General features: G+C 46.9%; 1 protein-coding gene across 1 annotated transcript in view; it reads left to right on the top strand.

Annotated features, from left to right (window-relative positions):
- Window positions 1-15,118, top strand: part of NCOA1 (nuclear receptor coactivator 1) — a 247,598-nt gene that overhangs the window by 212,028 nt on the left and 20,452 nt on the right. Inside the window, exons 12-14 of the mRNA XM_065400622.1 lie at window positions 6,512-6,638; window positions 10,631-10,799; window positions 14,584-14,898. Coding sequence (XP_065256694.1) covers window positions 6,512-6,638; window positions 10,631-10,799; window positions 14,584-14,898 — 611 coding nt within the window. The remainder of the gene's footprint in view (window positions 1-6,511; window positions 6,639-10,630; window positions 10,800-14,583; window positions 14,899-15,118) is intronic.

Here is a 15,118-nt window from a genome sequence, read left to right as displayed (position 1 = left end):
CAGCTGAAAAGAGCAGAGGGTATGGTGAATGGCGGCTGGAATTCAGCCCTGTGTAGTGGGCCTGCCCGAGGCATGGGTATCACTTAAATCCCACTTCAGGCTGAGCGTTGGCCCACCGCACAGGGGTGAATTTCACCCTGTGCAGGTTAGTGAGGTCCTGCTTGTATGTACCTGGATCAAGTTCTGACTGCAGTGAGCGGGCAGCTGTGAATTATCCCCTCAAGAGGCTCCTATGTTGATCTGAAGTGAGAGTGAGGTTTGTGCAATTCTTGCACTGGGATTCAAAACTTCCTTATTTCATATAATACATAGGCACAAGAATCCAGTCAAACCTAGCCGCCCTCTACATATCCTCTGCGTATCCCTCCACCTGTGCAGCTTAACTACTGGGGCGCTGGTCCCTTTCTCTACAGCACCATTGTGGTAGCAGCATGGAGTGCCTGCCTTCTCAGAAGTACTAAATCAGAGCCACGTCGCTGTCCGGTGCTGATCGGCAGCATAGTGTCCTTGTTTGCCTGCATTCCTAAGGTGTGATTCCCTGGGGTGGGCTCTGAGCAATGAAGTCACATCTTGTCAGTCCCTAGTCCCAAGTGCCATGAGTAGGCCATTCCCACACCAATCCCTCTCTTGCCCTCCAAAGTCACTGATGTCAGCTTTTTTGGCTGGCAGGATGAATCAGTCAAGCATTGGTAATGTCGTGATGAGCCCTCGGAAGCTGTCTGAGTTATGCTTATTTATTATTTAATGAATCTCTAGCTATTAACGGCGGGCAGGGCATGCAGGCTGGCCGGTCCCCATTTGAGTTCTGCGACCCCGTGGAGCCAATTCAGGTCAGGCCAGCTCATTTTCCTGCAACGAATGGCAGCAGTCTGCGTTCCGGGTTACCGTCAGAGCAGGGCAGGGGGACAGTAACTGGACCAAACCCCTTCCAGCCTGATACAGGTATGTGCTCCCGCAGGGATCCGCTGGTCTGGGCCTTCTGCTCCCCACTAGGTTATGCCTGCAGTTTCTGGGGGGGATCTACCAATATAAAAGTATAGCAGAGAGGGCACCAAGATAAGTTAAATTCACCCCGTGCAGAGCAGAAGGTTTACATGGGGCATAGGCCTTGTGTCTGAATTTCACTTTAGGGAAGGTGAGGTAATGTTGGACCTGTGTTTTGAAAACCAATTCTGATGGTGGCCCTATGCAAACTGGGTAAGGTAAAACAATCCCACCCAGCTTTCTCCAAGCAGAGAATACGGAGAAGCAGAAAATTTGATTAACATTGGTGTTGAAAGACAAGGTGGGTGAGGTAATATCTTTTATTGGACCAACTTCTCTTGGGGAGAGAGATGTGTTCGAGCTTACACGGAGCTGAAGAAGATCTGTGTAAGCTCGAAAGCTTGTCTCGCTCACCAACAGAAGCTGGTCCAATAGAAGATCTTACCTCACCCACCTTGTCTCTCTAACGTCATGGGACCAACACTGCTACAACAACACTGCATACGTTGGTGCTGAAAGACACTGTACTGAAGCCACTCCCACCTTCACTGCCGTGTCTGGAAAAGGGCATGCACTACCCTTTCCTTTATTCCACTTACCTGCTGGGGAATACCGCTATGGTGTCTTAGAATGATAACCCAGTTAATCTACTTCAATGTGAATGTTTGAAATAACCCAGCTTTTTTTTTTTTTTTTTAATTCTGCATTACGGCGAAAAGAGAAGCAAACAGACCTGGCTTTCCTGTACCTGTTTCTAGACAGGTACTGTTAGATTAAATTGCCAGCGCCGGATAAAGCTGTTATGAGTTTAGTACAAGGGCCATATTCCCCTGGAAATTGGTCTAAATATCTTTCCATAAAACGTGAAATGAATAAGCTACTTTTGAATGGCAACATTAAACTCCGTGAACAGGCTGGGGTTTCATGACTGCAAATGACTTTGGTTACACTCTCCCCAGAGGCTCATAAGAAGGTGTATAAACAGCTTCAGGAGTAAGATCCCAGTTCAGGCAACGAATTAAATTGGTGTGGTGGGCACCTGATGGTACTAGTGGCACAATGCTGGAGACCTTGGTATTCCTGCTTTCCAGACTATGCTACAGGGGTCTCCAGGAAGGGAGGATATTGCTACTCTGTCTCCACCTCTCCCCATCAACATGGCAAGATATTAAAGATGATCTCAGAAGAGAACCATATGTTTCATCCTCTGTGAAGGAAAAGAAGTGCTGTAATGGCAGCTCCACAGCAGGGAATGGATCACAGGAAGTCACAGACCCAGTCACGGACTCACCTTCAGCTGGAAGCCAAAGAAAACATGTGACCATAGGAATTGCCAGACTGGATCAGACCCAAGGTCCATTGAGTCCAGTGTCCTGTCTCCAACAGGGGCCAGAACCAGACGCTTCAGAGGACGTTGTAAGAACCCTGCCAAAGGCAGATGTGGGATAATCTGCCCCCTACGTAGGTCTCTTCCCGATCTCTAGTAGTTTGAGATTAGCGTGAGCCCTGAAGCACACAGTTTAATATCCTTCCAATATTTTTATTGCCATTAATTATGATAACTCAGGATCTTCTTGACAGGGGGGAGGGATAGCTCAGTGGTTTGAGCATTGGCCTGCTAAACCCAGGGTTGTAAGTTCAATCCTTGAGGGGGGCACTTAAGGATCTGGGGCAAAAATCAGTACTTGGTCCTGCTAGTGAAGGCAGGGGGCTGGACTCGATGACCTTTCGGGGTCCCTTCCAGTTCTATGAGATAGGTATATCTCCATATATGCATCACTATAACTGTCCAGTCCCATTTATTCTTGTTAAATTCTTGGTTTCGGTGACTTCCAGTGGCAGTGAGTTTCACATCTTAATTACATACTGTGTGGGGAAAAAAGTATTTCCTTTTATTGGCTTTGAATTTGCCACCCTAATTTTATTGCATATCTCCTTGTTCTCATGGGATGAGACTGGAAGAACAAATGCTGCTGACCTCCCTTCTCCAGATTATTTATTATTTTATAGACTTCTATCATGGCCCCTTGTATTTTTCTCCTTTCTAAGGTAACGATCCCAACCTTTTCAGTCTTTCTGCATAGGAGAGGTTTTCCAGGCCTTGATCACTCTTGTTGCTCTTCCCTGAATCTCCTCCAGTTCTGCAGTATCCTTTTGGAGATCAAGTGACCAGCATTGTGTGCAGTATCCAGATGAGGCTGCACCATTGATTTATATAAAGGCGTTATAACATTTTCATTATTATTCTCCATCTCATTCCTTATAGATCCTAACTTCCTGTTGGCATTTTTGACTGCAGTGGTGCACTGAGCAGAGGTTTTTATTGATCTGTCTACAGTGACACCCATGTCTCTTTCTTGGGCTGACAGTTAATGTAGAACCCTTTACAGTGTGCCAGTAGTTCACATTTTTCTCTCTAGTGGGCATTACTTTGCGTGTATCGATGATGAATGACATTTGCCATCGTGTTGCCCGTTCACCTAGCTTGGTTAGGTCTCCGTGAAGTTCTTCACAGCCCTCTCTGGGGCTGACTAACCTAAACAACTTCATGTCATCTGCAAATGTTGCTATCTCACTACTTATCCCTTTTCCAGATCGTTAATAACTATATCAAACAACTTGGGACCTAGTACAGAACATTGAAACCCCTGTTGTTAACCTTTTGCCAAGATGAAAGTTGACCATATAATCCTACTCTTTGCTTTCCGTCTCTGAGGCAGGAAGCTTAAAGACTTCAGAGGCTGTAGTGCAGAGCTCTTCTATGAGCCCAACCCTGTAAGAAGCTGGATACCTCCTACAACATACTAAGTGTCCTTTTCTCCTTCTGAAGTCAGTAGGTGCAGGAGATCTCAGGTCTTATATTAAATACAGGGATCAGTTTGAGTTAAGTTTTGCACTAGCTTTCCCAGACCGGAGACCTAGCTTGAGGACTTGCCTTGGCTCACAAGTGCAATGAGCTTGGCAGTTGGTCTCATGCTCAGAAGGACAGTTTGGTATGATATAGCTTTGGCTTAGGAGCCAAGACTGAGAAGCAGTGGCAGAGCTGTGTGAGGAAATTGCACACCGTTTGCCTATGTTGTGCCTTGTCCCAGCTGTCATGGTTATAAGCACTGACTTATTATGGTTCTGCCCACAGTGGCCTCTATCTAAAGTGCTTATTCAGTTGCACTTATAAGACTGTAGTTTGTGAAATGGCTTGGATCAAGCTGACTCAGCACCAAAACAGTATCTGAATTGTAACTTAGTTTATCTGAAGGGGGAAGGAAGTTGCCTGTGGAGAAGATGGCACCTGGATTTCTGAATACTTTCATCTTGCAGATTGGTGCACATGGACAGCAGCTGAACTGTTGTTGTTTGGAGAAGACCATAAGCTTCAGCCCAAGCAAATATGTGAAAACATGTCAAAGAAGCCTATAAAGAAACTGAATTAGGCTGCAAAGCAGTTGTGCATGGAGCATTCTCTTGCCCAGCTGGAGCTGACGTTGCTGCTGCTAGAATTTCTTTTATTCTTCTGTTGCCAAGCAACCTTAAGAATGTTGTCTTACTGTACAGTAATTTCATGAAGTAAATGAACACTTGCAAGTTGACTTGCTGGTGCATAGCTATGATCAGATTAGCTGATCAGACAGAACTGTGGCAGCTAGATCCAGGCAGACTTCTCAGATTTTAGGGCTAGCTTTGCAGGAACCTGGTGACCACTTGCAACAATAGTAGGATCATGTGTGGGTAATGACCACTTTGTAACTGTCCACTTGATTGAGGGCATCAGTGGGAATGGAAGCTGGGACCTCTAGATCTAAAAGCGTGAACCTCTAGTGCTTGAGCTAAAGGACCGGGTCCATTAAGTTTGAAACAGCAGCTGCTAGCGAATGACAAAGAGCCATACTTGGCCAACATGCGGTATGCTTAGATCCTGTCCTTTAAAGGATATGCATCTCTATAATCACTAATATATGTAACCCATTTTATTGTAAAAGGAATTAGCATGGCTGCGTATGGTAAAAACACCAAAAATAAAGAGAGACTTTTCATTTTCAGTAACTGCTTTGTAAGTACTTGAAACCTTAGAAATAATAGAACTATACATGGACACGGGGGAGCATGCCCAGGAGAAGGGATGCCACCATGGTCACAGATTTTCTTATTCCTTGCAGTTCTCTGTTCACATTGCTGTCCAATCGTTAGTTTGGCCAAGATGCTTTTAGTCTTAAATATCAATTCATATTTCAAATAAGATGATGGTGTAAAGTCTCCAGACCTCATAAATTGCTCAGTTCTGGGCTGGGCTCAAACTCCTGCGGAATTTAAATTGGTTGAATTGGCCTTTTCCCCTGTAAAATGAGTTTCTCCAGAATGGAAAGTCAAAAGGCATGAATATGTGTGCGCTTTATTTTGAGCTGGTTTTTAGGCAAAATCTCCAGTGGTAACAACTTTCAATAAAGAATTCTTTAACTGGCTACATTTTGAAAACATTCGTAGATCTATGTAGAAGAGGGACTTACACAAAGCCGCCGTGTGTACAGCCTTTGAGAGAGACTCTCTCTTCCTATATAAGTGTACCCAGGAGATAATGTCTGTTGGTATGAGGGAAGCTATGGCTGATGTCTGCTACTTAGGGGCTGAAAAGAACAGCCACGTAATAGTCCTGCCATTAGGAACAAAGCTCTCTGGGTCTTGGTGTATATGTCACAAACTCTCTGAGCTGGAGTGTCTCTGTTTTCTGAAAACTCATGTCATTGATTTTGAAATCTTAGTGCACTCTTATCTCTTTCCTTATTGCTTATCCTGTGCTCGCAAAGTGTTAGAGCCATGACACAATCACTGTCCCGCTACAGTCTATTAGACAGTGTAGTTGAACTGCAGTAGTTAAATTGGGCTGCCTAGGTTGTGGGTGACGGTGTGCTGTGTGTTGCAAGTGAAGGGAGTCAGCTGTGTGAATTCCCATTGCTTTGGTAAGATTTCACGTACTCAGCCTGATTAGAGCTTTGTTCACAGAGATATAGGACATCAATGTGGAGCAAGTCCTTGACCCTGCTTCAGTTGGTTGCCCCTCTGGATTCCTGATCTGAGGTGGTGGTAAAGGGGGCCTGATGAGAGATTTCATATTTCCGTTTAATCACTCTGTTTTTGGCATGTATTCTGTGTCGTCATCATGGCATCTGAGCATCATGTATGGAAGAGCTAAGTAGCCCCGTTTCTTAATCCTTTAGTAGTGGTAGTACTTGTCCACAACATCAGCTCAAACTTTCATGTCAGAATGCTTTTGGGGATGGGGGAGGTACTGCCTCTGTACCTCTGTGAGCCAGGGATTATCTCAGCTGACTCCAAAAGGATTTCAGGTCTAAGCAGGCATTAACATTTGTCTGAACTCTTAGCTTCCTTTGCATTTTCCCCACTCTTCCTTCACCTTACACTGAAGGTATTTTACACATAAGTGAATGGGATGATGAATGGGGAAAGAGTGGTTTATGACACCTCTTTTGCGCTATAACACTTACTCTACCCCACCCTCGCTTTTCCCAATCAGGATTGTCTGAACTGGAGTTGGGAGTCTCCAATCAACAGTTTGGACAGCCAGGAATGGGTGACCAGATTCCATGGGCAGACAACCCCATGGCCTCCATGAATCGAGTATCTTTGAATAAACCAGACGAGTAAGTACTGTGGGTTTGGATAATCTGCCTTCCCGCCACCTCACCCTCCTCTACCCTCTTACGATATATTTTCAGTAGGCTTACGGTTTGTTGTTCTTCTGTGGATAGAGATTGCCGTGCCAACCCTTGGGTAAAGGTCCCTATGGGTGCGTCCACACAGCGATTGTCAACCCACGGCAGTGAGTGTTAAAGGTAGACAGTCTGAGATTCGCACTATGACTAAAAATAGCAGTGTAGAGGTTTGGGCTCAGGCTGGAGCTTGGGCTCTGAAGCCCACCCACCCATCTCCTTAGGCTTCAGCTAATTTTAATGCCATGGCATGAGCCTGAGTCTGTCAAACCGGGCTCTGAGACTTGCTTTCACTGGCTGTGTAGGCATACCCGTGGAAGTTACACTTACGTGAGGTGTATTAAGTGATCAGACAGCTCAAATGTTGGCCATAATAAGATGTCCTGATATTCTCTAGTCTGATGCACTTGGTTGAGTCGAGGGAGAGGAACGTTCTCACCATAGCTAGTTAAGACTGGAGGAGATACAATAGCACAAGGGTGAAATTCAGAACCTGTATGGAAGGGCCAGCCAGCACAGTCAGAACATCACTGAGGCACAGGCTTTGTGCTGGCCCTTTTCACAAGGGTGAACTTCACCCTGTGCCAGTACGAATAATATTAGTGCACTGTCAAAGGTGCCTCATAGACCAGATACACTGAAATCAGTATTAAGACAGTGTGAGAGAAAAAGATTTTTTTCCAAATAACTAAGGATAGAGTCCATTAATCACAACTACTGCCACCTAGTGGTATAGTTATAAGGTTGCAAAAACTCTGCATGCAGAAACTTTTCTTTGACCTGAATTGAGGCAGAAGGGAGGTACTGTACAGTTCTGCTTGAGCAAAACCTCTGAATGGCGTTTTCCATGTAGCTATTAAAATAGCTGCAGTTGGGCTTCATCAGCAGTGAATACATCAAGGCTTGTGATGGGGAGGTAAACAGTCTGCTAAATGACCAGCTGTGCTCCTGAAGGAGAACAGAACATTAAGCAATAAGGTGGAGCTATTGGAATATAACTAGGACAGAACAAAATAGTTTCAATGAGGCCTTTCCCCAGGAGCAATGGCCATAAATAAAATAAAAGTACTTATTAAAAATGTCATTATATGTAAACTCACAAAGCTAACCCGGGGACTAGAGAGAGCCTGCCTGTCATGCATGCTACATTTGATGCCCAGATACCAAGGGGATGGGTGCCTTACAGGGGGGAAGGAAGCAGAGGGTGAAATGGCTTCCAGCAATGTTAGGAGTAAATGTGACGCTGCCTCCTTGTATGTGAAAGCAGCAGCACCAGGAATCGTGGAGAGTAGGCAAACCGCGGTCTTGTGTTTAACCCATCGAGGTGACAAGGGTGAGATTTTTGCCATTGCTAATAAGATAGTCCTGACCTTGAATGGGAAGAAGATCCCAATAATCGTAAACAATGGCCACCAGAGGCAAAGTGGTGAGCCTTTCGCCTAGTCCAGAGGGCTTTTCTGGACCAAAAAACCCCCAAAGGTCTCGCTCCAGCCCTCAGCAGAGCTTTAAATAAAATCAAATGTCTGTGTAGAGGCTGTTAAACTGCTGGAGCTGTGTGTATGACAGAATCTGATTACAGTTACTGGCCGCATGCTCCAGTTTTCAATTTGACAGGCCCTATTAAAGCTCAAATTGAACTTCATATGTAAAGCTTATATGGTTATGTTTGTTATTAACAGAGCTTTCCCTCTTGCTCTGCTGCAAGATACATGTTAACTCGAGTGTGATAGAGCTGTTCTCTTCACCTTATAAAGCTGGTGGGTCTCTGGATAGATGTGGAGCAGTTTGTGGTCACTCTGAGCTGCATGTCTTTAGAAGACTTGGGGTTTCTTTCTGTGCTCTTCTGTACACATGAGGAAGACATAGGGAGGCTGAGGGGGTTCTGTTCCTGGCTGGATTGTTTCCCATGAACCATTTTGCTGGAACATATCAGCAGCTTGTTAGAAGTGTGTCTGGGACCTGTGATTTTTCTGAGGAATAATAGTCCCGTTAGCGTAGGGCTTTGCATTTGTGTTGCCACACCCAGAAATCCCTTTAAGAGATGGCCTGCAAGAAGTAAAATAGCATATCAACCCATAACGAGCAGGCTGTGTAAAGAAGAACATTGGTGCTGTAGTTAAGGCACCAGGCTGGGAGTTTGGAGTTCCAGGTTCAGTTCCCAGACTCCGAGTGACTTTGGGTGAATTTCTTATTATTTCTGTCTCTGTCTCCTGTCTGAGATGGGGATACTACTCTCCCTTTCTTTGTCTCTTTAGGCTGTAAGCTCTTCAGGGCAGGGACTGCCCCCCTCTCTCTGCGTTTGTACAGTCCTAGCCCAAGGGAGCCCTGAGGTCAGCAAGGGCCTCGTGGCACTACTGGATTGCATATAAGCCATAGCGCAGCGGTGTCAAACATACCGCCTGCAGGGCGGATCTGGCCTGCATGATGTATTTGTGTGACCCACATGGCATGCTCCGATTGTGCAGAATCTAAGCTTCAATTTAAAAAAAAAAAAAAAGTTTCTAGTCCTCCTGGCGGGGGAAAGAACCTTCCACACGTGAACCACGCGTAAGAGACATCAGGATGTCTGCATGGAGCTTGCACCAGTGAGTCAGAGGGGCGAACTCCCTTCTCGTGCTAGGCTGGAGCATCAGCACCGAGACCAATGATGTCACGGCACCTCAACATTTACTGACGGTTCTAGTGTGTAGAATGGGGTCGGGATGGGAGTGAAACCCTCGACAGGTACCATTTGGGAGTTGCCGCAGAGAAGGAAATACAGGAATAAATCAGTCTAGTTACTAGTAACGGCCGCATTGTTTGCTGGCTGTCTGAGTGAACCTTCCACTGATATCATTGGGGTCTCCGATGTGGATCAAGGGCACTCTGCCAACCTCCAGCCCACAATTTAACCTGGAATCCAGCCCTTTCCTCTGAATTTGATGCCCCTCCTGTGGACTGATGGAGTGTTTGTGTGTACAGGAGCCAGCACAGCTGGATGTGTAGCTGCAGCTTTAACACACACAAATTTGGTTTGATATGAAGCTACAAGCAGCAGGAATCTTTGTTATAGACTGGAGCAAGCCCCATTCTTCACCTCTCCCTCCCCTTCTTCCTCTGCTCCTGTACTGCAGTCTAAGAAATTCCAGTGCCTTATATTTCTTTCCCTGGATTAAACTATGTGTATTGGCTGCAGTGTTCCTGATCAGATTAGTTTCAGTTACTTACTGTACATCTGGTCCTCATCTGGAGCTAAGAGGATAAACAGGTCTGCTCCTTGGGAACCACTGGCATGTTCAAGTTCTCTCCTTTGTGCTTTTCTAGAAATGTGATGTGCCATAGCTCCCTTCATTGTGTCGGGCCCAGCAAATCCCATCGACGCCAGTCAGTCACGTCATTGGAACGTCTCTCATTACATATGAACCTTGTCCCCCAGAATATCAAGGGGGAGAATTCTTCAGGCTTCTTATTTTTGTGCCTAAACAGTTCCCTTTGCCTTCAGTGGCTTTAGTATCAGCTGTTCTGACTTTTCCCAAACCTCTCTGGCTTTGTGTTTCCAAAGAATTCTCTGTACTGAAAACCCGCTGTCCTTCTCAGCTAGCGAGACATTTGCCAGCACAAAACCTGGAAAAATCAAGAAGGTTTGATAAGAATCTTGTTGAGGCTCTGAAACTCAACCCTGCGCACAGGTCCAGCAATAGTCTGAAGTGGTGCCTAAACCTTGTGCAGGGGTGAAGTTCACCCTCGGTGCGTTCCAAACATCACTTTGGGTTCGCTTGCTAGATCAGAGTGAGTTGTTGCGCGGACTCGGAACCAGTTAGGCAAGTGAGCATGTCAGCGGGAGGAACCGTGCAGAAGCAGTCCTTCCACGTGGGGTCCTTACAGCTGAAATGCAGAGCTGTTTTCTACACTGAACGTCTCCGTTTATTTTGTCATCCACACAGCCAGTGCATCACTTCCCAGCTAGACGAACTCCTATGCCCCCCCACCACGCCGGAGGGCCGGAATGACGAGAAAGCCCTCCTCGAGCAGCTTGTGTCCTTCCTGAGTGGCAAAGATGAAACGGAGTTGGCGGAATTGGACCGAGCGCTTGGGATTGACAAATTGGTCCAGGTAGCAAGCGATGTGCTTGGGGGGTGCTGGGGCTGGTAGAGGATTGTGTATGTGGCCAGGTGCTGAGGCCTGATAATGGGTGCAAAGGAGGGCTTCCAACATCTGGTGCTTGCTTGCCAGATGTGGATGGGAACAAAACAGCACATTAGGCTCAAAGAGGATACTTAATACCATGGCATTTTCCAGTGCGCTCTACCAAAAAGTTGGAAAATATCCCCATGAAATACAATATTGCGCCCCCTGCTTTTAAAACGTGATCCCCCGTGGGAAACATCAGCCTCTCAGAGGCGACTGAACGTATTTATCCTCGAATGGCTCATGCAGTGGGAAGTGGGGAGAGTTGGCAGGCTTTCCTGCCTCACCATCTTCCTTTGGGGTTAGAGTGCAGAAGAGAACTCCAGCTGGAATCTCACAAGTAGAGATTCCGGAGCCTTAATTATGCTGCATAATGTATGCTTAATGGCCTGGCTGGTACAAAAATGCACAGCCGTTACCACCAAGCCTGGCTTTCATTGCAGCAACCCATCTCCAATTTAACCGCAGGCTGATGGGTTGTTCCCCCGCCCCCTCAATATTGCCATTGTGCTGCGCATGCAGTGGCCCAGATCCTGCCTCGGAGCTGCGCAAACAGAGCTTAATCCCGTAAACCCCAATGGGGTTCCGCCTGGGTGCACACAGATCCAATGGCAGGATCTGGGCCTCTAAGAATATGCCGGGTTTTCATAAATAATGAAGAACAGCACTGCTTGAAGAAATCCTGATCATAGGAAAGATATAAAGAGCAGAGACATACAAGTAATGAAATAGTTTGCGACTATTTCTATAATTTATTTTTCCAGTTCAGACAATACTTACACACGCATGTTTGTTTCCAAAAAAATTATTAGGACCAAAAATCTGTCATTAATTTTAGTGCTCTTGGAATGGACGTAGAAAGGGAGCCCTAGAGAGTGAATTCCTCTCCTCTTCCAAGGCCTGCTTCTTTATCACTGAACTCAAGGGGGCTTCTGCCACTGAGCCGCCACAGAGCAACCACACAATAGCAGTGCAACTTCTTTATATCGCCCCATCGCCGTGCCTCAGCTTTAATCTAGAGACAAACCTAAATTTTCTTGTGTGACTATTGATTTGGGGTGACTAATCTGAGACACCTTATAATGGAGTTGTTTTTCAGGAAATTCCAAGCATCTGCCCTCTCAATAGCAGACCCCTTTTAAGGCATCTCATCTTGGGCATCAAAATCACTAGCCGCTTTTAAAAATGTAGGTCTGAGAGCAGGAGTTCTGTCTCCCTGGCACGTTCAGTCACTGATTCCTCTGCTGAGGCTGCCAATAAAGATGCCAGTTGTGGTATGGTGGTTTTTGTGCCGTGGTCTCCTATCCACCAGGACCCGGATTACAATCTACCAAACACATTTCATACAGGCCACCTAACGCCCATAACCACACCAGCTGACTTTCAGTGTTGTTCTTAGGGAGGATACTAGGCATCTGACTTTCTCTCTAAAATACTGAAGTAAGATGCCTTGGAACACCGAGCCTGGGGCCCAGAGTTATGTGAGATTGCCAATCATCTTCCCTCTTGAGCCAGCAAATTCCCTGTCTAATAGTCTATGGCTCGGAGCATCGGCTCATGTTTGGAATTGAAATCCAGCTTTCCTCCCATCCAAGTATTGTTTCTTTAATATTAATCTTGGGCTTTTTCCATGGCTCCAGATGAATCTTTGTAATAACTTATGTAATGCTATAAAATATGTATTGGACATAAATATTTATGGGGACAGCATTCAGAATTCAGGCACCTTTGGGAAGAAGTTCATTTCGATAGTTTCCCCCTCGGATACATAATTGAAATGTATCCCATCCTCCTAAACCAGTTTGTATTTCCTTGGGTACGTTGTACAGACTTACCCTTACTCTTACTTGTATTTCAGACCCACCTGGAACCAACTCAAACCTTAGGGTATGTCTTCACTATAGAGTTACCTTAGCCCACCTCCTCTTCACAAACAAAACCTTCTCAGCCGAGTTTAGTGTTGCTTTCAGCCTGAGCTAGCTGGCATGGCGGGGTCTGGGTTAGAGCCTCGGTGCCACTTTCTCTCAGGCTGGTCACCCACCTACTTTGCAGGGAGGATAGAGTCTTGCTGCACCTTCCCATAATTCCCCCCCCCCCCCCGCCCCCAGAATGACAGACAAGGGCTTCCACAATTCACTAGGAAAGAATCATGGAGTGGCTCAGCTAAGTGTAGCACAGAGCCATGAGATTCCTTCCAGGTGTCTAGCGACACACACGGCTACATGCAGCAGCAGCAAGGGCGCAGTAATTCAGGCATGGTATTGCACACAGAGTGCCTGCTCACACCCAGGCACCGGTCACCTGAGTTAACTCTGCAGGGAAGACATACCCCTAGAGAGTAGCAAAACCTCCGAGTTCGTTTCCCCCTGACTCGGACCCGATGCTGAAGGTTGCTGATTGATTTCAAGCACCTGATGGGATAGGGCTCCTAATCTGGTAACTGATTATGTCTAAGACCACCTCTCTGCTGCAGCATCAGACAGGGAGTTGTGGTCAGGTGAGGTGCTCGAGTTAACCTAGCCCCCAGTTTAATGAGGCGGGGCTGAAATCAGGATGTTTTCAGTGAGCTGTTCTCCATTGTGGAATTTACCTACCCCATTGAGTGAAAGATGGTTTTTTTACATAGCACATAGTTAACTTGTGGAACTCAATGCCACAAGCTTTGCAGTTTACTCTCTGCTGGGTCCCAGTTATTTTGCTGTACCTGGAGTAAAGCTAAAGCAGAACAGTGTGTCTCCTATTTCCCCCGTGGAAGCTTCCTCAGAGTGGTCTGATTCGGCTTACTTGCATATACTGACCCCGATCCCGGCCTGCAGCTGAGGAGCCCACAGTACAGCTCCGGAAGGCACACTCCTATGATCCAGATCTGACTGTGCATTGGTCTGGTCACCCTGTGTAAGTGAAAGCAGCTTGAAGGCTATTACTCCAGCTGTCAAAGGCTTCCAGGGCTATCATAATAGCTGGGGGTTGCTGGGGCACAGGGAAGCCCCAGCTGCAGCCTATTACCTCTGGCCACCTCCCCTTTGCAGACTGCAATAGGAGGGTAATGTAGGAGATACCATGCTGTTCCCCTGGCCTTGAATTGGTTCTCCCACTGTCGCAGCTCCCCTTTAGGCACCTCTAAATAAATGGCTAGATTTTCCAAACAGCTCAGCTCTTAATGCAGACCATCGAGAGTCACCCCCCCCCCCCCCCCCCCCCGCACCACCACTCCTGAGAACAACAAAGAATCTCTTGCCCCTTCCTCCCCTCCCCTTGACAACAATGGGAGATGAGCTCCCTGGAAAATCTGGACCCAACTTCATGTGCTGAGCCCTTCTGAAAATTGTGGCCTTTGTTCATGGCCAAGCAAAAAGTCCTTTTCCTTGTGAAGGTTTTTAAGGCCTCTGGCCCTGAGGAGTGAGGTACTAATGGTTCTCCTACAGTTGCTTTTTGGGACATTCCCAATGACTAGACTCAAGCAGGCTGGAGTGTGGTCGGCTGTACCAGTGTAGTGAATGCCAGGGCCAGCCGTTGGGTTAATCCTAGGAGCAGTCCATTCTGGCCTATGCTTGAGGAGCCTGAGAAGTGAAGGTTGGGCCCTTTGAGTTGGGGTTTGCCGCCTTCTGTGAGAAGTGGAACACATGGCAGTTGCTTTGTGTGTTAGAAACTCTGCTGGGATTTTTGTCAGCTAAGAAGGGGTCTCACTTTTGTCCCCCTTTTTAAACAGGGAGGCAGCCTGGAAGTGCTGACTGACAGATTCCAGCCACAGCAAGCGACACCATCTCTTCTAATGGATCAGAAGCCTGGCCTCTACCCCCAGCCTTATTCTTCTGCTTCTCCTACTGCTAATCTCCCCAGCCCTTTCCAAGGCATGGTCAGGCAGAAACCCTCTTTCGGGCCCATGCCGGTTCAGGTACCACCGCCCCGAGGGGCTTTCCCCACCAACATGGGAATGCAGCCACGGCAGACTCTAAACAGGCCACCGACAGCTCCCAACCAGCTGAGACTTCAGCTGCAGCAGCGGCTACAAGGGCAGCAGCAGGTGACTATTCACTTTGGTTTTATGGGGAATCCAGAACTCTCAGCTCGAGCTGCCCAGCCGTCAACCTCTTCCCCTCCAGATGTGCTGTGCAGGTTACAGAAGTCTGTGAACTGCCACACACTGGGTTTTGCGCAGCACTTCTCCTTATGTGGGGCCAGCCCATCCCACAAGCTCTGTCATTAGGATGCCCCACTGTCCTAGAGCAGCAGAAGGATGTGCA

The sequence above is a fragment of the Emys orbicularis genome, chromosome 3, assembly GCF_028017835.1.
Source record: "Emys orbicularis isolate rEmyOrb1 chromosome 3, rEmyOrb1.hap1, whole genome shotgun sequence".
NCBI classification, from domain to species: domain Eukaryota; kingdom Metazoa; phylum Chordata; order Testudines; family Emydidae; genus Emys; species Emys orbicularis.
Note: the sequence above shows the minus strand (reverse complement) of the source record. Positions and strands in the feature narration are given on the sequence as shown.